The sequence below is a fragment of the Camelus bactrianus genome, chromosome 3, assembly GCF_048773025.1.
Source record: "Camelus bactrianus isolate YW-2024 breed Bactrian camel chromosome 3, ASM4877302v1, whole genome shotgun sequence".
NCBI lineage: Eukaryota > Metazoa > Chordata > Mammalia > Artiodactyla > Camelidae > Camelus > Camelus bactrianus.
Window position 1 is genome coordinate 31,996,383 of NC_133541.1, and position 25,425 is coordinate 32,021,807.

Consider the following 25,425-nt stretch of genomic DNA (forward strand, 5'->3'; position numbering starts at 1 on the left):
ATTTAGTCTTAGCTCAAGTGCTCTATTCATAGCTTGAAGCAATATGGCCTACATTGTTTGTTTTGTTTTTTTAAGATCTAATTCTCTCTTCATGGTTCTACTGGAAAATACTTGGAGAGACTCAAGAGACTAAAGCAAATAACCAATGCACACAATTCTGCATATTAATTTGAAAAACACTTGATTCATAGTGAATGCTCCACAAGGTAAAACAGCAAAAACTGTACAATTTTATAAAAATTTTTTCTCAAATGTGAAATACATTGTTCAAAATTTCAAAATAGTTCTTTATTAATAAAATATAAATTTTAAAATCTTTTTACTAATTTGGTAAAATACCTTCAAAGTTAAATGCCATTTCTCATATAATCATTGTACAGAAGTCATATACACCATTACTTGGCTTTCTAGTAATTTTCTACCAGTCAGTTAAAACAACATCCTCAAGGTTTAATAATATATTGTAATAATTCCATTTTTCACCTTTTAGAGTTTGATAGAAGACAGTCAATATCCTGAAGGATTTCAGAGGTTTTTTTCAATGCCACTGATACTCTCTTTTCATTAATTTCTTCTAGTAAGGTTTCTGAAGATTCTGATTTATAATGATCCAAATGATCCTGTTCATTTTTCTTGTTAGAAATCTGGTTTAGGACACCACTATTCTCCAATAACACTAAGTTGCTTAGTTAAGGAGCTTTCCCCCCATATTTTTCATTATAATTATTTTTAATTTTAGAGAGCCCAGCCTTCATTAAAATATAATATCTCCATTGAGAGGAAGATCTCTTGGATTCACAACAGAGTTGGGACTTTAGAATTTATCAAGTCTGTCCCTTATAGAGGAGGAAACTGGTTAGAGTATAAGTAGGAGAAAGGAATGTATTTGGATGTATGTATGTATTTGGATGTAGGTTTGGTGATTGATAGGGAGGAAATAAAAGAATTAAAAGCTCAGTAACATAATTAAGTGAAGAAGTGATATGGGAATAAAAGTGAACAAATGTAGGGGTGAGAGGGATACAAAAAATCTGTGTAGGGTATTTTTTACCTTAAAATCTAGAGTGAAAAGAAACCTATCCTCTATTGCAGAGCTACTTTATTATTTCAATAGGAGTATAGAAAAATAACAAGGTAAAAGAAATTTACATGAATGAGGTGGGAATGTACAGAACAAACGATTCATAAGAAAAAGAAGTAAAAAGTCTAGTCCAAGTTGGTCACGGAGGAGGTTCCTGAACGTACCTCCTCCCACAGATTCACTGAATCTACAGCTACACACGGAGCAATTCTCCCTGTAAGAAATCCAGGAACTACCCGAGTGACTCCTACACATTAGGTGAATGAGAAAATACCTACACTGAGATGGGTAAGAAAGGCTGAGACACTCTCACCATAAACCCCACCCCCAGCACAATCAGAGGAACTCACAGCTCCCAGCTTCTCCCTGAGGAGTAAAAGTTTTGGACCCAACATCTAATACTCCAGTTTTTAAGATTTCCACATGCAGGACAGGCCCCCAAAACATCTAGCTCTCAGCAGACAGAAGCACCTATCTCTCAGTCGTTCCCTGAAAGAGGCCTATTTGTATACTTTAAAAGCTGTTGCCTGAGGGTCAGGGTTCTAATTTAGCACACACCTGGGAGCTGAGTGTGATCCTCCCCAGAGACTGGGGAGGCAGGTGGTATCTCCACATTCTGTCTCTGGACTACTCCAGGTTGCTGCTGTCTCCCTGGAAGGAGTTTATACACAATAGAAAAAAATCAATGAAACAAAGAGCTAGTCTTTTGCAAAGATAAAACAGACAAAATTTTAGCTAGACTTACCAAGAAAAAAATTCAAATAAAATTAGAAAAGAAAGAGGAGAAGTTACAATAAATACCACACTATAAAAAGGATCATAAGAGACTAGTATAACAATTATACACCAACATATTGGACAAACTTAAAAAAAAAATGATAAATTCCTAGATACATACAAGCTACTAAGACCAAATTCAGACCGATTACTAGTAAGGAAATATAATCAGTAATCAAAACCCCAAACACAAATGGTTTCACTGGTGAATTCTACCAAACATTTAAACAAGAATTAACATTAGTCCTCAAACTCTTTCAAAAAATAGAAGAGGAGAGAATAGTTCAAAACTCATTTTATGATGCCAGGATTATCCTGACAACCGGAACCAGACAAGGATACTACAAGAAAGGAAATTTACAGGCCAATATCCCTGATGAACATAAATGTGAAAAATATTTGACAAAACATTAGCAAACCAAATTCAGCAATACATTAAAACAGTCATATACCATGATCAAGCAGGATTTATTCCAGCGATACAAGTATGGTTCAACATATGAAAATCAATGTGATACATCATATTAACGAAAGGAAGTATAAAAATCATATGATCATCTCAATAGATGCAGAAAAACTCTCAACAAACTGGGTGTAGACAAAACATACCTCAACATAATAAAGGCCATATATGACTAACCCACAGCTAATATCATACTCAACAGTGAAAAGCTGAAAGCTTTTCTTCTAAGATAAGAAACAAGACAATAATGCTCACTCACCACTTTTATTCAACATAGTACTACTGGAAGTCCTAGCCAGAGGAATTTGACAATCAGTCAATCAATCAATGCATGTATGTCATACAAATCAGAAAGGAAGAAGTAAAACTATTTGCAGTTGACATGGTATTATATATAGAATCCACTAAAGACTCCACCAGAAACTGGTAGAAGTAATAAATTTAGCAGAACACAAAATCAACATAAAAATAAGTTGCATTTCTACACACTAGTAGTGAACTAGCAGAAAAAAATTAGGAAAACAATCCCATTTATAATTATATCAAAAAAACCTAGGTATAAATTTAACCAAAGAGGTGAAAGATTTGAACATTGAGAACAAAGACACTGATGAAAGGAACTGAAGACACAAATAAATGGAAAGATACTCTGTACTCATGAATTGGAATAATTAATATTGTTAAAATGTCCATAACACTCAAAGCAATCTACAGATTCAATACAATATTCAATGTATGAACAATACAAAATTCCAATGGCATTTTTCATGGGAATAGAACAATTCTAAACTTTGTATGGAACCACAAAAGACCTCAAATAGCCAAAGCAAACTTGAGAAAGAACAAAGTTGGAAGTATCACATGCTCTGATTTCAAACTATATTATGAAGGCATAGTAATCAAAACAGTATGAAATTGGAAAAACCCAGAAACATAGATCAATGGAACAGAATAAAGAGCACAGGAATAAATCCATGCATTTATGGTCAATTATTTTACAATAAAGGAGCCAAGAATATAAAATGGAGAAAGGATAGACTCTTCAATAAATGGTGTTAGGAAAGCTGAACATCCAAATGCAAAAGAGTAAAACTAGACCTCTATCTTACACCATACTCAAAAATCAACTCAAAATGGATTAAAGGCTTGAATGTAAGACCTGAAACCATGAAACCCCTACAAGAAAACATAGAGGTAAGCTCCTTAACATCAATCTTGGCAATTATCGTATTGATTTGACACCAAAAGATAACAAAAGCAAAAATAAACTATATTATAATAAAAAGCTTCTGCACAGCAAAGGATACCATAAACAAAATGAAAAAGCAACCTATGGAATGGAAGAAGATATTTGCAAAGCACATTATCGAATAAAAGATTAATATCCAAAATATGTAAAGAACTTATACAATTTAATAGCAAAAAACAATCTGATTAGAAAATGAGCAGAGGAATTGAAATAGATATTTTTCCAAAGACATACAGATGGCCAGCAGGTACATGAAAAGGTGCTCAACATCATTAAGCATCATGGGAATACAAATCAAAACCACAATGAGATTTTACCTCACATCTGTTAGAATGGCTATCATCAAAAAGACAACACATAACAAAGGTTGGTGAGGATGTGGAGAAAAGAGTACACTTGTGTACTTTGGTAGAAATATAAATTGGTACAGCCACTATGGAAAACAGTATAGAAGTTCCTCAAAAACTAAAAATAAAACTACCGTAAGATCCAGCAATCCCACTTCTGGGTATATATCCAAAAGAAACAAAAACAGTATTATGAAGAGATATCTGCAATTCCATGTTCATTGTGGCATTATTCGCAATAGCCAAATACGGAAACAACCTAAGTGTCCATTGTTGGATGAATGGATAAAGACGTAGTGATACACATTCACACACACACACACTCTATATTATTATTCAGCTGTGAGAAAGAAGGAAATCCTGCCATTTGCAACAACATGGACGGACCCTGAGGGCACTTTGCTAAGTGAAATAAGCTAGACAGAGAAAGACAAATACTGTACAGTGTCACTCATGTGGAATTTTTTTAAAAAGTCAAACTCATAGAGAATGTAGAATGGTGGCTGCCAGGGGTTGGGGGTTGTGGAAAAGAGGTTGGTAAAAGCATACAAACTTTCAGCTGTAAGATGAGTAAGATCTGAGGTTCTAATGTATAACATACTAAGACTGTGCTGTGTGACTGAGGTTTGCTGGGATGGTGGAACTCAGATGATCTCACCCCCAAAAAAAGCAGGGGGAGAGGGAAGATATGTGACGTATGTGTTAATTAATGAGATAGGGTAATCCTTTTACAATGTACGTGTGTCGGGTCACTGTGAGGCACAGTTTAAATATAATTTTGTCAATTATACTTCAATAAAGCTGAAATTTAAAAAAAATAAAAAGTAAAAATCCTACAAATTAAAAAAGAAAGAAAAAGAAGTCAGAAATAGTTCTGAGTTATAGTTAGAATATAATTATATAAGTGAGAAAGTTTCCACTTCACTGTCCTTTGCTGATTTAAACCCAATGAAAAGTATAAATGTTAACATGATGTACCTTCTACAGACAAAATACATCTTAAATGATAACTTTGAATATTATTCAATAAAGCTCTATAGTATGTAAGTATGGATTAATATAAAAACAGTCATGAATTAAGCCTGCAATGGAAAGGGAGAAATTATGCAGGACAGTACATTCTGTTTAAAGGATACAGTTAAACTTCTGTATCTTTTCAAGTTCAGAAGCCACAGACCTGTGCAAAAAAGAAAAAAAAAAGTTAATGCTAGTTGTCTGATTCTTTTATAGCCACAATATTTCAAGTAAGCAAACTTGATTTTTTTCATAAAGGTTAGAATTTAGATAGAAGAACCCTAAATATTCCTTTGAAGCCCAGTTCCAGTACCCTGCACACTGAAAGGCACACAAGAGGGACTAAAATCTTGCTTTATTTGTTGATTTGCCAATTGATTTGGGGGAGTAATTAATATGATAGAAGTATTTAAAAATTATTCTGAAAGCTTGTTATGTTAGTCAACATTTTATTTCCTTTAATATTACTAAAATTAAAAAAAAAAAAACTCCTTGAATTTTTCCATAAAGTTTTCAGGATAAAAGTATCACACTAAAAGAGTCACCCTTTTCTGATACGAAGTTTTCAATGCAGTTTTCTGATCTTCAGGTAAAATATAATGCGATGAAATGTAATAAATTAGATATCCAATTAAAGATAAATTATTTTCAAGGTTTAAGCTATCAAAACATCATAAGGGTTAAATACATTTAGCTAAGAGAAAGTTTTCTTGGGAAAAAGGAGTCAGAATGTACCATTTAACATTTTAATATCTGAGGATTAGCTGGCTCTTCTACATAGATTAAGTTTAAAGTAAATATAGGGAGAGGTTCTAGTTCAGGCGTAGGGCACCTGCCTAGCATGCACGAGGTCCTGGGTTCAATACCCAGTGCCTCCATTAAAATAAATAATACACCTAATTACCTCCCCCCTACCAATTTTTTTTTTTAAGTAAATTAAATATAAATACCAGTTTTCTCCAGGAACAGATGATGAAGGATGTGTGGGCATTTCTCTCTGAGTAGTCTGGGTCAGTCTTCTGCACCATGATATTACTGTTGTCACATATCTAAGATTGAATACATTAAGAGAGATTTGAAAAATGAACTTATAGAATATTTGTAAAAGCATTCAAGAAATAGAAAAATCATTAAGACAATCTGGAAAAAAAGGAAAAAAAATCTAAAGTAGGGCAATTTAAAAAATTCTTTTCATTGTTAAAAAGAAAAGGCAAGTTTTTCTCATTGACCAGGAATAAAATGATTTACTCCCATTCATGATTAATAAAGATGGGAGTTAAGAATTAGGACAAAGGTAACACTTGGATTTCATTCAGAGTTCAAGTTCAAATGTCTAAATTCTCCCTTTAATTCTTTAAAATGAGTTTCATTAAATTTTATCATGAAAATATCTTTACATAAGACTAAGTGAGCATTTGTTTTCTAAAAGTTACCAGAACACACCTATTAATGCAGACACACAGACATATATACCTATAATTGTATATAACTCATTGAATATACAAGTATCAATTTCAATAAAATGAATGATGTGGAGTGATTGGCTAAAACAAATAGTAATATTTACTGAAGACACTATCTATTGAGGCAAACTACTCAAACTAGCAATGCATGTTGGAGCATTAGACCAAAATGCAGTAAATCCCAACAGAGGAGAATGATTATTATGAGAAATTACATAAACCAAAAGAGAAAAAGCATATTCATAAACAGTTGATTTCAGAATCTCCTCCATTTTAAGAATAATCATCAGCTAGTTTATTTCACTTTATAGAAATATAAGTTTAGTTATTTGTGCCTATAAACCTTATTTCAAATTGGTTAGGGAATTAGTTAATTAGGTAACACGTCTGACCATAGTCCAATCTCCATAGCAAGCCAGTTATATCTGTAACACATTTATTTTGAAAAATCACTAGAATATAAATGGAAATGATTAAAGCTGACCTGACCTATTTAGTTATGCTAGATGTAAATATAAATGTAAACTCTGAAACCTATTGAAATAACTTCACACATATTTTCCACATGGGAAACTAAAAATATGCTTCCTCTGTGTCTAAAAGTAAGTTATTTTCTAACATGAAATTAATTTTTAAAATTGCTTTTCAGTACCTTTCATACGGTCCAGGGTGTTGAATCTGAATGAACTGATCTTGTCCATCAGGAAAAGTTAACTTACACCAACCTAAATTGAGACCCTGATTTACCTTAAGAAGCAAAGAGGAAAGGTAAATATTATCATTCTAGAACTGAAAAAACAAAACCCTCTTCTTACTTAATTTTCAAATAAGAAACAAAGAAGTAAATGAATCATTAAAACTTTGACTAATTTAAAATTTATTTTTCACATGGAAACGGGTATTATTTACCCGCCACCTTTATACAGATCATTATCAAAAGAACAAAAATACGAGTCCCTCTCTTTATAATGAGTTACCTTTATAAAAATGAGTGTCACACCCTTCTGAATTTTGCTAGGAAATCCAATGAGATTTCCTCTTGACAGATTTCATACTTCATAAAATAGATAGTGTAGTACTTTATTTTCGTTGTACTATTTCCATCGTTTAAAAGCAACAACAACAAAAAATAGATTTCAGTCTGAAGTACAATCACCTGTCTCTTTTCAATAAAAGAGCTGAAATTCCAATTCAGGGTTAGAGTAATACCGTCTAAAAAGACAGCATGTACTTTGTCATCAGAGTATGCGAGGAACCTTCCCACACCGGGTATGAACGATTCTCTCCAAAGCAAAGGCAGTATACTGCTATCATTTATCCCAGGTACCTGAAACCAGAAAATAAAAATAGCAGGAAAGAGAATTATCCACTAATAAGATTGAAATGATTAAGGAACACTGAGGCAACTTCAGATTCTCATTCAGAAGCTGAATAGTGTAGAATCCTTAAGTAAATGTTTTAACTTTTCCAGAAGTGGATACCCCAAAAGGAGCTACTATAAGCTGATTAAGTTCTAATATCTTTGGAAAGTCACCATCCTGCTGAACTTTACATAGAAAATAGACAAAGTTTAGGAACTACAGCAACACACAGGTTTATAATCAAATCAGTATAGATATAGAAATCAGTCTGATAATCACTTCCTCCACCTCAGTATTAAAAAATTTACCTTTACAGTTATGGAAATAGAGTAGAACACTGTAATATGTTTTATAATAACTGTGTTTTCACATACTTCAAGTCCAATCAATTCCCCTCCCCCTCCACAAAGAAAAAAGAAACAAAAACAAACAATATACAGTAAAAGTATAATATAAAAGCCAAATTTTGCAGCGTTTAAGTAGATTTTAAAAAATAAGCCAATATGAATATTACAAAGAATTTCTCACAAGACTTAGATGAAAGTAAACAACTTAGATATATAAAAAAATTAAAAAATAAAAAATATCTTGCTTTTAAAATAATTTAAGATACCATTTTCCAGCAGCATATATGATAGTTATGGCTTAGAGAAAGCCTCATCTTGGCACAATGTTGAAGAATTCTGTGAACAAGAAAAATACTACTTAAACATTTGCATATGTCATTTTCCAATTCTAGCAACCCGTTCTCACTGCTATACATTTTAGGCAAGCAGCTCATTTCCACAAAAATATGTTTGGACCACTTTTCTTTCTTAGGCCTGTTGCTTCCCGTTGCACTAATCTTATGTAGCTAAGATTATTCCTTGAATTTTTAGCAATGAAATGACTCCAAATAGAATTTTTCAGATGTTCCTGTTTAAGAAGTGATAGATTCACAACACCTGACAGGGTAAGCGCAGTCTAAGAGTGGTGGGGATGTGAATCAACTGTCCCTGGAAAATCAAATTACCAAGTCTGCTCCTTCAAACCTACTTTGGAAGTTGCTTAGACATAAGTTTAGAAAAATAAATAATTTAATTCAACAGTCCACTCTCATTCTTCTAGGTGCCACAGGTTGATTAATTAATTAGGAGAATTAAAAAACATATGAACCAAAGAACCAACTACAGTTAATCATCTATTCACTCTCAGAAATCTTTATTACTGTGAGGATAATAAAGAACTATGAAAATTTAAATATCATCAAATCTTCCCCTTGATTCCAAAGAACAACAGTGATGCTACACTCACCCAGAGAAAAGGCACTTATTTCCCACCAGCAGCTGCTCGCCACATATGCATGTTTCTCCATATTTACTTCAAATTTCAAAGCCATTAGTACTCATATAATGACATAGTGATAACCTTATTTTATAAATGATGAGACCAGAAAAGTTGACAGATTTTACCAAAGACATCTATTTCAACTGTACCTACCAATTTTTAGTCTTCCTAACCACTAGAAAATGTATCAAGTTTCTCAGACACATGACACTTGATTCAGCTGAACATAAAGCACTTACCTGGTTGCCTGTTTAATTAGAGAACACACAGAGAATAGACTTCCTGGTCTATCTGGAGGAAGGTTATTTACTGAATAAGTTTTCTCTTCTCTCTGAAAATAGTTTAAAATTTAAAAAATTTCAATAATAAATTCTGGCCATTATTACTTATCTCTTTTTCCTTGAAATATGTATTTACATAGTGACAAGGCAAGCCGTTATTTTACCTTACTCAATAGCACATAAAAGGTGTATTTTTAAAGGTATTTTAGGATGCTTTTCCATTTTCCCATTTTTGTAAAGTCTAGAATTCCTCCTATCAAAAGTTAATCTATTCAAAAACTACACTCTAATAGCCTATAACTCACTGCTCAGTTTAAATCTTGGCTATACTCAAAGTAGCAGACTAATTTCCCTGTGCATTAACAGGACACCTACCACATAAGTCCCCTTTTCCTTTCAGACAAAAGAAAAAAAAAGTTTATATAGGTTTAAAAAACTTTTAATTGAATGAATATATCACTTTGTTATATTTTATTAATGAAAGTATTGCTAGTTTGTGTAAGACAGTATTATTTACAGGCTCAGCTTCTTGAATTAAAAAAAAATGTTATTTTGTTATTCCTTCTCAATTTCCTCTTTCTCAAACTCTCGAATGCTAGTGTTTCCCAGACTGTCTCCAGGCTTCTCTTCTGATTTCCTTATTTGGGTAATCCCAGCAGAGTCCAAAACTGTGTTCATAATAAATATCAACACAGCAACAACTAACATTGTTAGTTGCTATGCTAGGTGCTAAGCTGTTGTAGTTTACAAGGATTATCTCATTTACTCCTCAAGATAATTCTGAAAGATAAGAACTATTAGTGCCTATTTTTTAGATAAGAAAACTGCAGCTTGAGAGCTAAGGAGCAGTAGAGATCTCAATTGAACTGAAGCGAGTGCAGCCTGTACTTTACCACCAGTGAGAGAGGGCTTCAGGGTCAGAGCTGGACCCAAATCACAGGTGTGCCTCTTACTAACTGTACTGATGGACAGGTTATGCAACCTTTTTAAGCTTCAGAGCCTACAACCTATTATATGGGGATACTACCTACCATCTAGATTGTCCTGAGGATTGATGAAATAACACATATATAAAGCACCTGGGACAGAATTTCGTCTATAGTGGGTACTCAAAAAATAGTCTCTCCTTTTTTATCCTCGACTATAGACTTGAATATGTAATAAATCTCTACTGGATATCAAAAAGACATCTCAACTTCAACATGTCAAAAATGTGATTAACTTCACTTCAAAATCTGCATTTCTTTCCATCTCTATTTGCATTCACCGCTGGTATGTTAATTATTACATGTCATTCCCTCTACCTGAAACTCAGCTCCCTCCTCCATCACCTCCCTGTGTCTGGATAACTCCTACTTTTCCTTCAGTCTCAAGGAAGCCATTACAGAGGTCTCAGAGGCTAGGTGAAATCCCCCAGTTATGTCCACAAGCACAGTACCCTCCGCTCCTGCTTATTGGTTTTCTTTATAATTGGTTTTCATTATATAGCCTTTTACTCAATGTCCCCCTGCTAGAATGGAGCTTTGTGAAGGTAGGGGCTGTATCTGTTCTGCTGACCTCTGTATCCCAGCATGCATCAGCACAGTGTGCTAACTCACATGGTAGACACTCAAAATACCACATTTTAATTATTTATGTCATTCTCTGTTGGAATACTGAGTCCCTTAAGAGGTCTTGTCTTCTCCACTGCCCTATTTCACCAATTCTAAACTGCTTATTTTTCACAATTTAACCTCTCTGAAATCAAGAGGCATCTTATAATTAAGAGTATCTTACAATTACTATCAGGTAAATGGGACTGAGATTAATAGAATTTAAATTTTTTACTGACACCTCCTGGTTAAGATCGAAAAGTGCCATCATCAGTACACTTCAGGTTTAAAAACATTTTGTTTTAATACAGTGCCTGGCACCATCATTCACTGGTTAATTCAATAACTTGGCATCATTTTCAACTTCTTCCTCATCTCCAATATCCCATCAACCATTGGTTCTGTCTCCTTAATATTTCTTGGGTCCATTCCTATCTTTCCATTCTCATTACCACTGCCTGGCCCTTATACTTTCTTCCTGCACTACTATAAATGGCTTCTAACTGGTTCCACAGCTTGAAGTTCCATCTCTTCCCCACCCCGGTTCATCTTCCTCTGAAAAGATCTAATAAAAATATGATGTCACTTGCCTACTTAAATCCTTCAGTGGCTCTCCAAAAGCAGTAGGGTTTCTCATGTCCCATTTATGAACTGCCCCAGCTTAGTGGTCTAGTGTCTTCTCTGGACATTCCCAACATTCTCCCTCTGTTGTAGCGTATCACAGCATTTTCGTTTCCTTCAACACTCTGTACTCGGCCCAGACTCTAGGTGACATTTATCTACTGTTCTGTGCACTAGCAATAATAGTGTGTTGAAAAAGACAAGGCTTACCTCTAGTGTGGGTTAGTTAGTAAACAAACATTGACCAATATGAAAATATCACATAGTATTAAGTGCCAAGAAGAAAAAAAGAGGAGGGTATGTTATAGGGAGTGTCATGAGTAGCTTCTTTAATCTGGATCATCAGGAAAAGCCTCCCTGAGGAGGTGACATTTAAACGGAAATTTAATGACAAGAAGCCAGCCATTCAGAGTTGAGCCAAAGTGTTCCCTTAGCTATATGCTCCTCCATCCCTCTTCTGTGTACCTCATCCTTTAGAACTATAAATCCTAGTTGAGCCATGTCTTCCTCCAGAAGGCTTTTCTTGAGCCTCCAGAACAGGGGCAGGTATCCCTCCCTATGTAGTCCCAAAGCACCAAGTTTTCATCTCTATGGAAGCACTTACATTGTGGGTCCTTGTCAAGCTTTCCTATTTAAATTTTTAATTACAGAAGTAATGATACATTACTACATTTCGGAGAAAGGGGAAGAGGAAAAAAGTTTTAAAAAATACAAGATTTAAGTCCCTCCCGACTCCTCCTCCCTCACAGACTCCTCCCCAAAAGTAACCACGTCAAGTTCAGTTTTTATCTGCCCAGATCTTTCTCTGTGCAATGATACACATATTATATAAAGTAATACAATTGGGTTTAGGGCTTGTTTTTTGTTCTTTACACAAAAGATATCATTGTACATGTTCTTATGCAGCTTTTTTTCACTCACAGTGCTTTGAAGACCTGTCACTATCTGTCTCTGTGTGTCTACATCTTCCTCATTCTTTTAAACTGCTGCACAGTATTCCCATGATGTGATCACCATAGTTTATTTCACCATTTTCCTACTGATTAAAGTTTAGATTGCTTCCAGTTTTTTGCTGTTACAAACAAGACCACAATCCACATCCTTGGCCATGCTTCTTTGAATATATGTGCTAATATTTTTCTAGGATAGATACCTGACAAGCAGAATTTTGGCCAATTTTACTTGATATTATCAAACTGTCTTTCATGAAAGCTGAATCAATTTATACGCCAATCAACGTCATGAAAGCACCCCTTTCTGCAGTAGATATTATCAACCTTTATAGTTTTTGACAATTTGATGAGTGAAAAATATTATTGTTATTTTAATTTTCATTTCTTTGATGCAAGTAGTAAAGTTGAACATATTTTCAAATACTATGTGTTACATGGCTTAACCATTATCCTTTACTCAGTTTTCTATTGTCTTGTTTCTATTATGTTTTTGGGGGGTAGGGGTCATTTTATTACTGATTTATAATGTAGACTATTTTCTTCCAGGTGTTTGTCTTTTTGACTTTATCTAATTAAATAGAAGTTACATATTTAAAATTTAACATACATTTGAAAATTTCGGGCTGATCAAACTTTTCTTTATGCCGTCTGGTTTTTTGTATTGTACTTAAGGCCTCCCCTACCCCAAGATGATAAACATTGTCCTTCTATATTTTCTTCTAACAATTACAAAGTTTGGTTTCTCACATTAGCCCTTTAATCTGTCTTGAATTTATTTTGGAGTATGGGTTAAAGTAAGCATCAAACAATTTCACCCCTAAAAGAGAGCCAGCTGTTTCTAGATCTTTTCACTCAAGTAGACAGAGGAGAGTGAATGTATTGCACACAGGGATCTAAGTGTGTGAAGCCCAAAGCAGTCCAACACAAAGGCACAACTTGTCTCGAAGTTTTGTTTTATCCCCAAAGCACATGCTTCTATTCCGTGATATGTTTGCTTCAGTATAAAAATTATCACCCCCTCCCCATGACAACTTTGAGTAAAACTGAAGCTCCAGGAAGATGTAGTTTTTTGAACTCCCAATACACAGCATTCAGCAGTGTAGATATATATGCATACTCACTCTTTTTGCCTGTTTATTTGATTATCTCATGCACTACATGCATGCACACACACACACACACACTTTCATTTCATTTGCTTGTTTGCCTGACTGACTACTAGACTGTCAGACTGTGAACCCTTGAGGGCAGGAACTCTTCATCTTTGCCCAGTGCTTAATAGAGTGCCAACCTATGAATGTTTAATTACTATTAATTGAATAAATGAATATTTTCCTACAAATAGATCCCAGCAGGGAATCTGCTCTAATATATACTAAAATATTTATGAATGAAATGGTATTTGGGATTTATTTAAAAACAAATAGGGAGTGGAGGGGCAGTGGAAGGAAAGAGGGAACCAGCTGGGCAATGGGAACATGAAGGTCTATTACATCTGTCTTTCTACTTTTGCATGTGTTTGAAATTTTCCCTAGTTAAAAAAAATAAATAAATAAAATCTGCTCTAGTTTTAAGCCTTCTTCCAGCAACTCTGATAATCTTATCACTCAAAGACTCCACTCTGTAACAGAGGAAAAAAATATATTATGTTCTATCCTGCAAAGCAAAGCCGTGTGATACTACAGTGATTGCTATAAAAGAGTGGATTTCAAGTGTCAGATTGGGAACAAGTAAACTGGGAACTATTAACAAAGTTTTCACATGATTATATTTTGGCCTGATATACTAAATATATCATGTTATGTGCCCCTGTTATCAATGACAGAGAACAATCTTGTTCAATATCCTAGTTGTATACAAAGATTTAGGAGGTAGGAGGTATTTTAAATATGCAAACCAATGTATGTGCTTTTTAAAGAGCAAATACTAATTCAAAGAAGTATAGTATTAGTACTTTCAGTGTTTCCTACTGGTAAATTCTATGACAGAAGAATTTTAACTTCTGATTTAAACACAAACTACTTAGAAAATGGATGACAGAAAACCAGATGAGAATACAGTAAAAATAAGTGACCAGTAATTACTGTGCCAATGCTGACAGTAAGGTTATATTAATTAAGCAAACTGAGGAGTAGCAAGAAATGTTATAACAGATCAAATTTCCCAGAGATATACTCAGAGTTATTTAGAAATAGCTATATACCAAAAATCTTCTTGAGCTGAGACCTCATTGTCAACTTACCTCTCCTGATCCTTCTTGAATAGAATAATATGTAAAATAGTTCCCCAAATAAGCTCCTTCTGATTTGAAAACAGATCCATCTCCAGGGTGAATCTCTATTGAGTTCATATTTTTATGGGTAAGTCTAAGGAAAAGAAATAATCAATGAAAAAAAATTTTCTTCTCATTGAGATTAAAACATACATGAAGGCAATCATTAAAAAAAAAAAAAAAAGGGCAAACCAGTATAGGGTCTTGCCTATCCAGAAAAATGGATAATTTCATACTCAACATCAACCAGCTAAAGTAATTTTTTGCAAAAAAATAAGCAGAACACAGAATTTGTTAATGTATCTATTTCAACTAAGCTCAACTTCTCGAAGTCAGTCATCTTGTCTCATCATCCTGGTATCCTCACTGTCAGTCACAAGTGGCTGGCACTTAACAGTCACCAAAGCAATGTCAGCTGCATAGGAGTTAAATATGACAACTCCAGAACCTAGAACTAAGATTATTCTCTAATAACGAAACTAGTAGACTCAATACCTGATGGATGTGATTAGCCACGTGTAAAAGGAGCCACCCTTAAGAGAAGGTGACTGCACCTGGAGCAGCCAGATACAATCAAGGTATTGGGTATATAATGTATAAAAACTTAAGCCAAGTCGACTTTACTGTACTTAAGGTGAACAATATATTGTCAGAAGAGGGTGAGTTTTCATGCAGGGAAGGGAGACACCAAAGAGCACAAATTTCACAAATTTGTGTGAACAATATATTGTCAGAAGAGGGTGAGTTTTCATGCAGGGAAGGGAGACACCAAAGAGCACAAATTTCACAAATTTGTTCTCGTATTCTTTACAGAAGTGAAACTCTGAATCTAGCCAACAATAGAATTCCAGTCACCACAGAGGTGTACTTTGTGGCGGGCAGGGATAATTCAGTGGAATAGTCTGGCCACAGAGGAGACAGTGAATATTTGCTGCATGAATGAAGGCGGAAATCTATCTCAGGCTAGACAACTTCTCTAATTCCATGCTCAGCAGCATGTGACTAATTCAGACGACTAGATCTCCTGCTGCTTGGAAGGGGCATCCCAAATAACTGCAGAAATATTTCATTTATGAGCAAAACTAACCCCTCACTGGCTTGGGAGCCATCACAAAAATCCTGTGAACATGGTTAATGTGAATTAGTCATAAGACCTCTATGTACACTAATAAAATTACGTTGTGAGACCTGTAAAACTCAGGGCCAAACATAGAACAGTGGCCCTGGCAAAACTGCGTCCTGTTAGGGGAGTCCGTCCACAAGGCTGGTCCCGTACCCTCTGCGGCATCGCTAAATAGATCCAACTGCAGCCCAAGCGCCTCACCTATAGGTAACACCCTTGTGCCAAACCACTTTCACTAGTTCAGGATAGGAATATTCTTCATCGCCAAACTGTCCCTGTGAAAGCGAATCACAGAAATTCCACCTGTGAAGGACAAAATACAAGCTATAAGTTCTGGATGCCTAACATAATTGCCTTGAGAAGTCAACAAAACCGTGCTATTGTAATAAGATGTATTTCTTGCTTAACTCATCAGATCAAAGAGAAGTAAAAATTAATATGAAGATGTATTAATGAAATTTAAAACTACCACTGACCCTTGAACAACATGGGGGTTAGGGGCACCGACCCCAGGGAAGTAGAAAACTGAGTACTGTTATCTCCGCTCCCAAAACAAAGGAGTTGATAAATGACTCACCTAAGGGCACGACGCTGAGACAGTCTGGATAGAATCCAGCATTCAAACCCTAGTTCTTTTGATTCTACAAACTGTGATCTCTAATCAAACACAAACTTTCCCTGACTCTTACTTAATTTAAAGATCTGAAAAATGAAAATACAGGTACTGTAGTTTTGAAAAAAACCCACATATAAGTGGACCCATGCATTTCATGCCCATGTTAGCCAATAGTCAACCATAATCTTATTTTTCCAGGTATTTTTCCCAGTGTTTTCAATAATCTCATTATTGAATCTCAGCACAAACACATAAATTTCTACTAACCTTTAAAATTTAGGATTCAACCGATAAATATTACTGAAATATCTACAGTGGGCCAGACACTGTGCTGTACACACTGTGCATATAACATCAAAAGAGAAGACATGGTCCCTGTCCTCAGTGATTCGTATCTAGCAGAGACATTAAACAGTAAATATTAAACAGAAAGAAAGGAGAATGACTGGATTCTGTGGGGTTGTATAGAACCTAATCCTGTCTAGGGATTTCAGGATAACCAACCTAAGGAAGAAAGGCTTATGCTAAGACCTGGAAATGAGCACAGGTTAGCCAGCCGAGAGAGATAAAGGAAGTGATCCCAGCACAGGAAGGAGCAGGTACTGTGGTAAAAGAAACCCTGGGCTTTCCAGGCATTCAAGGGACTGCAAGAAGTCCCAGTTTAGCAAGAGTGGAGAAAGAAAGGGCAAGAGTGGTGAGGATTACAGAGCCAGGGAGGGACCAGGTGACAGAGCGCCTGTTAAGCCATGCTTAAGGATAATGGACTTCAATCAAGGCCAGTGGCAAGTTATTGAAAAACTGTTTGCTTAGAAGCATAAATCTCTTTTGAGGTGTACTCATAATACTAAAATCTCCAATTCTAACTAGATTACCATGACAAGCCTGAAAATCATTCCCACATTCTGTTTTAAATAACAAATATATACTCAAAGACAACCTGGGATCAAATCCCAGTTCCACAAGTGCTGGCTGTGAGACTTTGCTCGGGCTAGTTAATGTTTCTGTTTCTCAAGTTCCTCTACAAACTGGGGATGATAACAGCACTCACCTCATGGGGTCACTATGAGGATGAAACAGGTAGAGCACAGCCACCCTGGCACAAAGTAAGTGCTTTGTGTTAGCTGTTACCATCATTACTGCACTACTTATACACAGCTCGTGTTACAAATCTATAACCATTAGGTTATTCATCTTAGTGGAGGTAAAAGGTTTGTACCTAGCCATCTAGAAGCTTCTCCATGTTTATCCCTTTTGAAAATGGACATACTCACTGTCAGTTAACTAAAGACGGGATGGCCTCTGCGGCTGCATATGAAAGAAAGCACCCATCATCACAAGCTCGTCCAGCAACCAAGGTAATGGGTTCCACTGAGTGGCAGCGGGTGCCTCCCGGGGCTCGCTCCCAGAGCCCTGTGCCATCACTTCCCACACTCAATAATCTTTTCAGTGACAGTGACCCTTACTAGACTCTAAGCTCCTAGAAAGCAGGGACTCTGTCTTAATCATCCCTGTAGTCTCTGTGCTTAACAGAGTATCCAGTGTATAGTCAGCCTCCCACCAACTTTCAATGCATGGATGTAGAGTGAAAAATATAAACAATACATTGGCTAGGAAGTTATTTACTATCTGTTATAAGCAAAGTTTTAGATCAACTGAATGAACTTCCCTTATGAATGGTATCAGATGATTCAGAAAGAAAAATGATCCTTAGGTAAGGACTGGTTCTGACAAAAGCTTTAGGATGAAGTCATTCTTCCATTACCTGTGCAGGTGTGGGACAGGACAGCTCAGTAACAGGGCCCTGGGAAGAACAGAAACTTCTTTTCCTCTTTCCTCAGAAAGGTCAGATGTTAAAACTCTATTCTGGGTGATATCTGCATCAATTCCAGATGTATTGCTGATTTTATCATGAAAATGAAGTGCTAAAGACAAAGGGTATCTCCATTCCTCTGGACAGGAGGCCACAGACCAGCACTGCTTCACCCACGTGTATACACATGTGTGTTTTGAACCAAGTGAAGACGGCTCCTCCCTCCCTTCAGTTCCATTTACACAACTCTTCTTCTCTAAAGGCTCTCTGGATTTCATAATCTGATAATAAAGTTCATTTTCTTTATTCTTCAGTCTCTGTCCTGATAAACTTCCAGATGTATAGATTTTGCCAGCTTTTTCAACTAGTTTGTCCTTTTGGGCTTGATTTTTTTTTTTTGACAGTACTCTAGATGAGTCTGGCTTCTGGCTTACTTTACACAAAAAATGCACTGTAAATTCATGCTGAGATCTGGGCAGGCAAAGGTATGCGTGACCATCTAAAGAAGATATCTTCACGGTGCCACCCTGCATACATGTCACACCCTCATCAGTGTGAAGACTGGGCCATCTCACTTCTGAGATGTCAATGAAGATACGCTGAATTGAGGGGAGAAAAAGAGATGGTATTTTCTGTCAACAGTCCAATTTTTCCATACATTTGATACTTACATATTACATAAGAAAGCTCTTAAAGTTCTGTGTTTTACTACCTAGAAAGAAAGAGGAATGTCAGCCTATATTTGGTTTTCCAGAGAATATTTGATATTGTTAAGATTGTCTCTCTCAGAAAAGTAGACACACACACATACACACACTCTGACAAAAATGACAAAGAAAAAGAAAAATCATTTTGATTATATTTAATGCTAAATATATTTTGATTTAAAGTGTGCAATGAATCAGAGATAAATAGATTTGCAGTCCCTCCCAAAATGTCTATTCTGAAAAAGAATATAAATGAGGGAAGACTAGCACTACTGTGTGAAAACCAATCATAACTTAAATAGTATGGAAATAGCATAAAAAGTCATCAATAGAACAGTCCAGAGAATATAGAAACAGATTCAACCATATCTTAAAATGTCACATATGATAACATAAGCTTTTCAAAACAAGAGGGGAAAGAGAGAGTATTACTTAATAAATGGTACTGGAATTACTGAATAGCATTTGGGAAATGCGATCTCAAAAGATAATCACAGGGACTAAATAGGATAACATGAATAAGGTAGGTACCTACCCTAGACAGCACCAGGCACACCACACACTAAAATAAATCCCAGGTGGCTTAAAGAGTAACATTTTAAAAAGTCCAATTACTCAAAGGTAAACTGATCCAGACCAACAACAAACAGATTCATAAAGGTAATAGTACCTGTTGCATCTTTTCATATAAGATAAAAACAGTTAAGTGCCATTAACCATCTTTTTATCAGTTAAACTTGCCAGATTGCACATTTCAACTTCCATTTACGTAAAACCTTAAATTTACAAAAACTATTGTCAAGAAAGCCTCGTAAATTTACAGCACTATCCACATGTACACATGCTTGTTAGTGTGTTAAAATTAGGGACAGTATTCACTGATGGCAAAGCCGGTTTGTAAGGATGGTCAGTTAAGGCACTTTCCTTTTCTAGAATTAGACTATCTAATAATCCTACTGCAGCATCAGAGGTAAGCTACACAGTTTCAATAAATAGTTACTCAAAAGATACAGTGGAAAAATGGCCTTGTAAACTAAGTTACAACTTACAATTTTTCTTAACTCCTTTGCCATGAGACAATATAACAGAAAATTACTCATTAGGCAAGCAAGCATCATGATTAAAAGACACAGTATTCAGAGTCAGATAGACTGGGTTCAAATCCTGACTTTGCCACTTAGACAACTTCCATGGACAAGTTAGGTAAACTCTTTGAGATTTAGTTCCCTTAGCTGTAACAAGGGGCTGGTATCTTAGTCAATATACTTGTTCTGACTGGTTGGACATCCTTTTTGATCAGCAGGTACCCATGCCATAATGGTGTTACCAAATATTTTTAATACCATTCCTAGTTCTTGGCACATAGAAAACCCTCAATAAATGATAGTTATTATTATTCCTAAAAGTTCAAATAGAATATAAGTAAAAGAATAAAATGTGTATACCCATAAGTAATTACACATCTCTACTGCACACATAAGCTACCAAAAATGGTCATGTAATTTCTTAATTTTGACACCTCTGAGGATCAAAAAAAGTCATCAGTCTAAAAAGTTATGAGTGAAATTCTCTGCTACAAAGAAACAGGCAGGCAGATGAGCAATATAACTTCTGTGTCTCGATGTACAAAATATCAAAACACCCTAGTCTGGTACAATATACAGGCCTATGCTTTCTACAGCAACATGTCTGCTCCCAAGTGTCATGAAGAAAAAGACTAAACATTAAACTACCTGTTTGTAATTACTTGTCCTCAAATAATTGTTTTGAAAATGAGGTTTTAAAAAAATTACCTTTCTTCTTTCTGAAGGTATGATGCTTTCAGATAAAAAAGGGCAAGTAGCAAAAGAGTTTCGGAAATCCAGGGCTCGCTGTAGCTGCTCCTACAAAGAAACACAAAATAATCTTTAAAAATGATTTGAAAATCAATTTAGAATGACAGTAATCCAGAATACTAATTACTTTCCATATTCTGGCCACCTCAACAATATTTTAATATTAAAAAAGAGTAGTTCTTGTGTCATCTTTACTTACTCGGTAAGTGCTAATAACAAAGTGTGTTCTTTGGCGAATTCTTTCTGGTTGTTCTAAAGGATGTGCTGAAATAGGAGGTGCCTTTTCAAATAAAAATTCAGAACCACAGGGAGAAAGCTGCAATCTGGAACCATCAAAATACTGTACTTGCACTGAATCATCTTCATAAAGTATCATTTGCATTTCAGCTGCCATTTCTGTGACTATGGATAAAATGTCCTTCCAAGGCAAAGACTGAGGGAAATAAGAAATACAGTTGCACAAATAGTTCTCTTAATGTACAAAAGCTCTATCAAAACATATGGAAGAATTTTCTAAGAACATAAGCAAAACATTGTCATTGCATTTACTTTTGTTGGAGAAACAGTGATTATCTTACTCCAGACACTTATGTGATCTGAAATTAACATCCTTAACAGAATGCCTTGATTAACCCCAAAGGCTTTACTGCAGTGTGGGAAGATAATTTAGAGGGAGAAGATAGCCCACCAAGCTATAATTTTATAGCTTTATAATTGCCTTTATAATTTTAGTAGTTTTATTCTTCTGAAGTTTAACTTCTAAAAATCATATGCTCACTATCTCATTTCAGATAACAAGCAAATTCCATCTTTGCAGTAAGAATGCAGCAAATCATTTGTAATAATGCAAAAGGCAGGGCCAAAAGTAACTACTACACCGGAGGGAAATGGGCACCTGGACTCTTGTTCCTAGCCTGGCATTAAGGAAGTAGCCCTATGTCACTACTCAGAAAGCTGATTCACTGCCTAGTGTCTTAGATTCATCCTTATTTCACTGAATTCACTTTCCTCTTCTTTACCTCTAAAATGTCTCTGTCTCTTCACTTATGCTTTCCATACAGATATGACGGAAGGGGAATTAGAGTGTTTGGTTCCATTCACACATTATTTACTAGCTATAGACCTCAGGTTGGTTGGTTGGTTATTTATTTGCAAGATGGGGATGGTAACAGGACTGCTGTGAGGATTAAATGAGACAACACATATGGCAGTGCCAGTGGTGTGAATGTTGCCTTCTAGGAGCTCAATACATTTTATGATTCTTTTCTAAAACGAATCCCATTCCCTTCTAGGACAGCGTCTCCTGCTACTCAGGTGATCACGTTTAACCTGACAGGAAAAAATATCTTTCCATAGATACCATTTCCCCCAGTTTACCACCATTTCCTACCAATAAATTTCTCAGGTGTAGTATCCACTCAGGGTCCACTTTCTCTCACATCACTCTTCAGTCCATTGCAATCCAGCTTTCTTCTCCACCTCTCCACTGAAATTGTTTCACACCGGTTACCAGTATCTTCCTATGCCCAGTTACTTTAGTCTTCATCCTACTAAACTGGTCAACCTGTGACAGGGTGGTCTATCTTCCCTTGCATCAAACTCTCCTCTTCTGCCTTTTTTCAGGGGGAGGGGGGCTTCCATGGTCCCCCTGACTCCCACTCCATCTACTGCTCTTTTATGTTTAATCATTCCTCTATTCCTCTTTAATCTATTCCTCGACATTCTCTCATATCAAGTATTCATCAAGACCTGACCTTGGTTAGTCCCCATGTCATCTCTTCTTACTATATACACTTGTGTTGCTTTTATGCCACCGTTGCTTTTTAAAAATATCCTACCCCTTTTCAATGTATGCATTAGCTACATATGCCTTGGCCTATAATCCTTTGTGGAATATGTCAAGATATAAGTAAATATTAAACCACATGATCTCTCCTGAGGAGAGTCACATAACTGTAATCATTTTTTTTTTCTGTAGAGAACTTCCAAATCTACCTGACCTCTCCCCAGAGCTTCCATTGCCTGCTGGAAACCTCTTCATGTCCCTCTTCTACAGATAAATCAAACTCAAATGACTAAAATGGAACTTAATCACTCCCACCAAAAGTAGACTTCTATGATATCCCCTAATTCACTTTCACTCTAACCTCCCTCAAGTCCAGTCTACAAACAGTAGCCAGAGGGATCTTTTAAAATAAAAATGAGATCTAACACTCCCTGACTTACAACCCAACATTTGCACTTAGGATAAAATCCAAATCCTTAACCATGGCCTATATAAAAGCCATACAGTCTGCCTCCATCTACCACTCTAATGTTATCTTTTAATTCCTTCTTGTTCAGGACACTTTAGCTATGTTGGCCTTTTTAATTTTGTTTTTTTTTTAAGGCACGCTGTGTCGCATCTGAGAACCTTTGCACTGTTCTTTCTGCCTAGCATGTCCTTTTCCTGCCTCATCACATGTTGGTTTTTGGTTCCATTAATCTCTCAGCACAAATATTTACCTTCTTCAAAGGCCTGACTTGACCATGTCAGTTAAAGTTGTTCCTAACCATCTCCTAGTCATTTTTTATCCATTTCCTTTTTTTATTTCATAACATCGATTACTATCGAAACTAATTCTGTTTATGTACTTGCTTTTTGTCTTTTCCCACTGGGATATAAACTCAGTCAGAGCAGGGACCTCATCTGTCTTATTCACAATTGTATTCCTGGCATCTAAAACAATAGTTGGCCAATAAGAGTGCAGTAAATATTTACTTAATGATGAAATATATGTGAATTAAAAATTTCCTGCTCCTCCTGATTTTGCAATTTGAGTTAATAGCGTCTCAATGTTAGCAATATTTGACTTGTTTCCCTTTACAACCCTGTAACAAGTCCTGTTGATTTTTTAAGTCTCCTTCATAAATCTGGCTCCTCATTTTCTATTTCAGGCCATGAGTTCTCCCCTCAACTCCTGTAAACTGCCTGGGACCCTTTCCCACTTTTTCCCTTCTCCAATCCATTTCCAGTATTGCTGCCATAGGCAACTTTCCACAATCCAGACCATACCAACCACTTTACACCACTTGTTTACATACTTGTTAAATGGCAATAAATATTCACAGCAATAAATATATTTAGATTGCAGCTACATATATCATATATACGTATGCCGTCTACTTACTATTTTAGAAAAAAACAGGAGCAGAGACACAGTTAGAAAAAATATTTTCTGATATAAATTGGAAAAAGGCCTATCTTTAGCCAACTTAAAAACAGGTTACTGAAGCATAATTGTTGTTTAGATCACTTAAATAATGAAGCACACACAAGAAACAGTGGAATGTCTAAAGTTCCCGGAATATCATTAAAAAAACATAATCCGGCTCCAACCCACATTTCCAACCACATTTCTAGTGTCTTATTCCTGTTCGTGTTTTCACCACCCAGCCAGCAGTTTACGTCAGAGTGTGTTTAAGGATCGAAAGGCCACAAGTTCGTTTTTGACATTAACAGGAACTTCGTTTTTCAAAATGCGTTATCTAGTTACAGAAAAATCCTCATCAAAACAACTACCAACGTCTTGGACTAACACATCAAGCAGTTTTGAGCCCAAAAGTCGTGGAAATGAGGCCAATCACCGGCCTTTGTGCTTTCGCTTGCCAAAATGCTCCAAGTCGCAGCCTCTACGCCCGCCCACAACTGCTTCCCGAGGAACAGTTCCTGAATTTGACAAATTACCAGCAAGTGATGTTTCTCGATGAAGGAAAACAATCATAACCGAGAGGAGTAAGGACACAAGGAGAGTGTTCCCGGGTCCTTCGTCAAGTCGGAGCAGCGGGAGAAAGCGGCAGCCCTAGCTGCCAGCCCGGAGAGACAGCAAACGCAAACAAATGCGATTCAAATCTTCCCGGTCGCTCCGCTTTAGGAAGGCAGGCCGGAAGTCGCTTGCACGGGAAAGGCGGGACCGGAAGTCGGGAGGCGGGGCTCCCAGTCCGGAAGCCGGTGGACTTGTCTCGGTTTTTACTTCTGGTACCCCAGAAAGAAGGAACCGGTGGTACCTGGTTGCGGTAAGGTGGGTGAGGATCAGCGTTCTGATGGTCTAGCCAAGATAACTGTAAAGGTGGATTTTAGCGGAGTGATGCTTATTTAAATAATCTAAACAATTTACCTCAGTAAGGCTGTAAAAAAAACTTGACCAAAGATAGACCTCTACTTTTCCTATTTTAATACTTTATCAGAAAATGTCTTTCAACTGTGTCTTTGCGCCTTCTTTCCCCTCAAATAGCAAGTTGACGTCTCTGCTATATTTAGTGCCGCTAGAATATTTATGGAGAGACTAGTAGTGTGTGCTAGGGGTGCTGGGGATAAAGTAGGGAATGGGACCCAGGATGGAGCACGGGGGCTAGAGATTGTCCACTGAAATAAATGCACAGCCGAAAAGTTGATAGTTATGTTTTATTCGGTGGGAGGACTCGAGCCAGGATGACAGCTTCTCAGATTGCTCTGAGGGGACGGCTCCAAAGGGGTAGGGGAGGAGCTAGGATA

The 25,425-nt window shown here is 36.1% G+C and overlaps 1 protein-coding gene across 2 annotated transcripts; it reads right to left on the reverse strand.

The window, feature by feature from the left end:
- Positions 1-207: 207 nt before the first annotated feature.
- Positions 208-25,048, reverse strand: C3H5orf34 (chromosome 3 C5orf34 homolog). 2 transcript variants are annotated; one of them, XM_010966313.3, is made up of 13 exons: positions 24,619-25,048; positions 21,091-21,324; positions 20,850-20,939; positions 18,302-18,948; positions 16,125-16,226; positions 14,771-14,894; positions 9,321-9,412; positions 8,369-8,438; positions 7,551-7,721; positions 7,047-7,141; positions 5,882-5,980; positions 5,054-5,094; positions 208-676 (listed from the first exon to the last, which is right to left on the reverse strand). In XM_010966313.3, the coding sequence occupies exons 2-13, from the start codon at positions 21,283-21,285 to the stop codon at positions 480-482; spliced, it is 1,923 nt and encodes a 640-aa protein (XP_010964615.1). In that variant the 5' UTR covers positions 21,286-21,324; positions 24,619-25,048; the 3' UTR covers positions 208-479. The 2 variants fall into 2 exon arrangements, with proteins under 2 accessions (XP_010964615.1, XP_074213873.1); XM_074357772.1 differs by lacking the exons at positions 9,321-9,412; positions 14,771-14,894.
- Between the last annotated feature and the right edge of the window lie 377 nt (positions 25,049-25,425).

Excerpts from the sequence above, each read along its gene's own strand:
- C3H5orf34 (XM_010966313.3), bottom strand. The coding sequence starts at position 21,285 with ATGGCAGCTGAAATGCAAATGATACTTTATGAAGATGATTCAGTGCAA. Across the intron at positions 14,895-16,124 it reads CACAAGGGTGTTACCTATAG|ACTTACCCATAAAAATATGA; the intron begins GTGAGGCGCTTG and ends TCTTTTCCTTAG. Across the intron at positions 7,722-8,368 it reads ATATATGCTGCTGGAAAATG|GTACCTGGGATAAATGATAG; the intron begins GTATCTTAAATT and ends TTCTGGTTTCAG.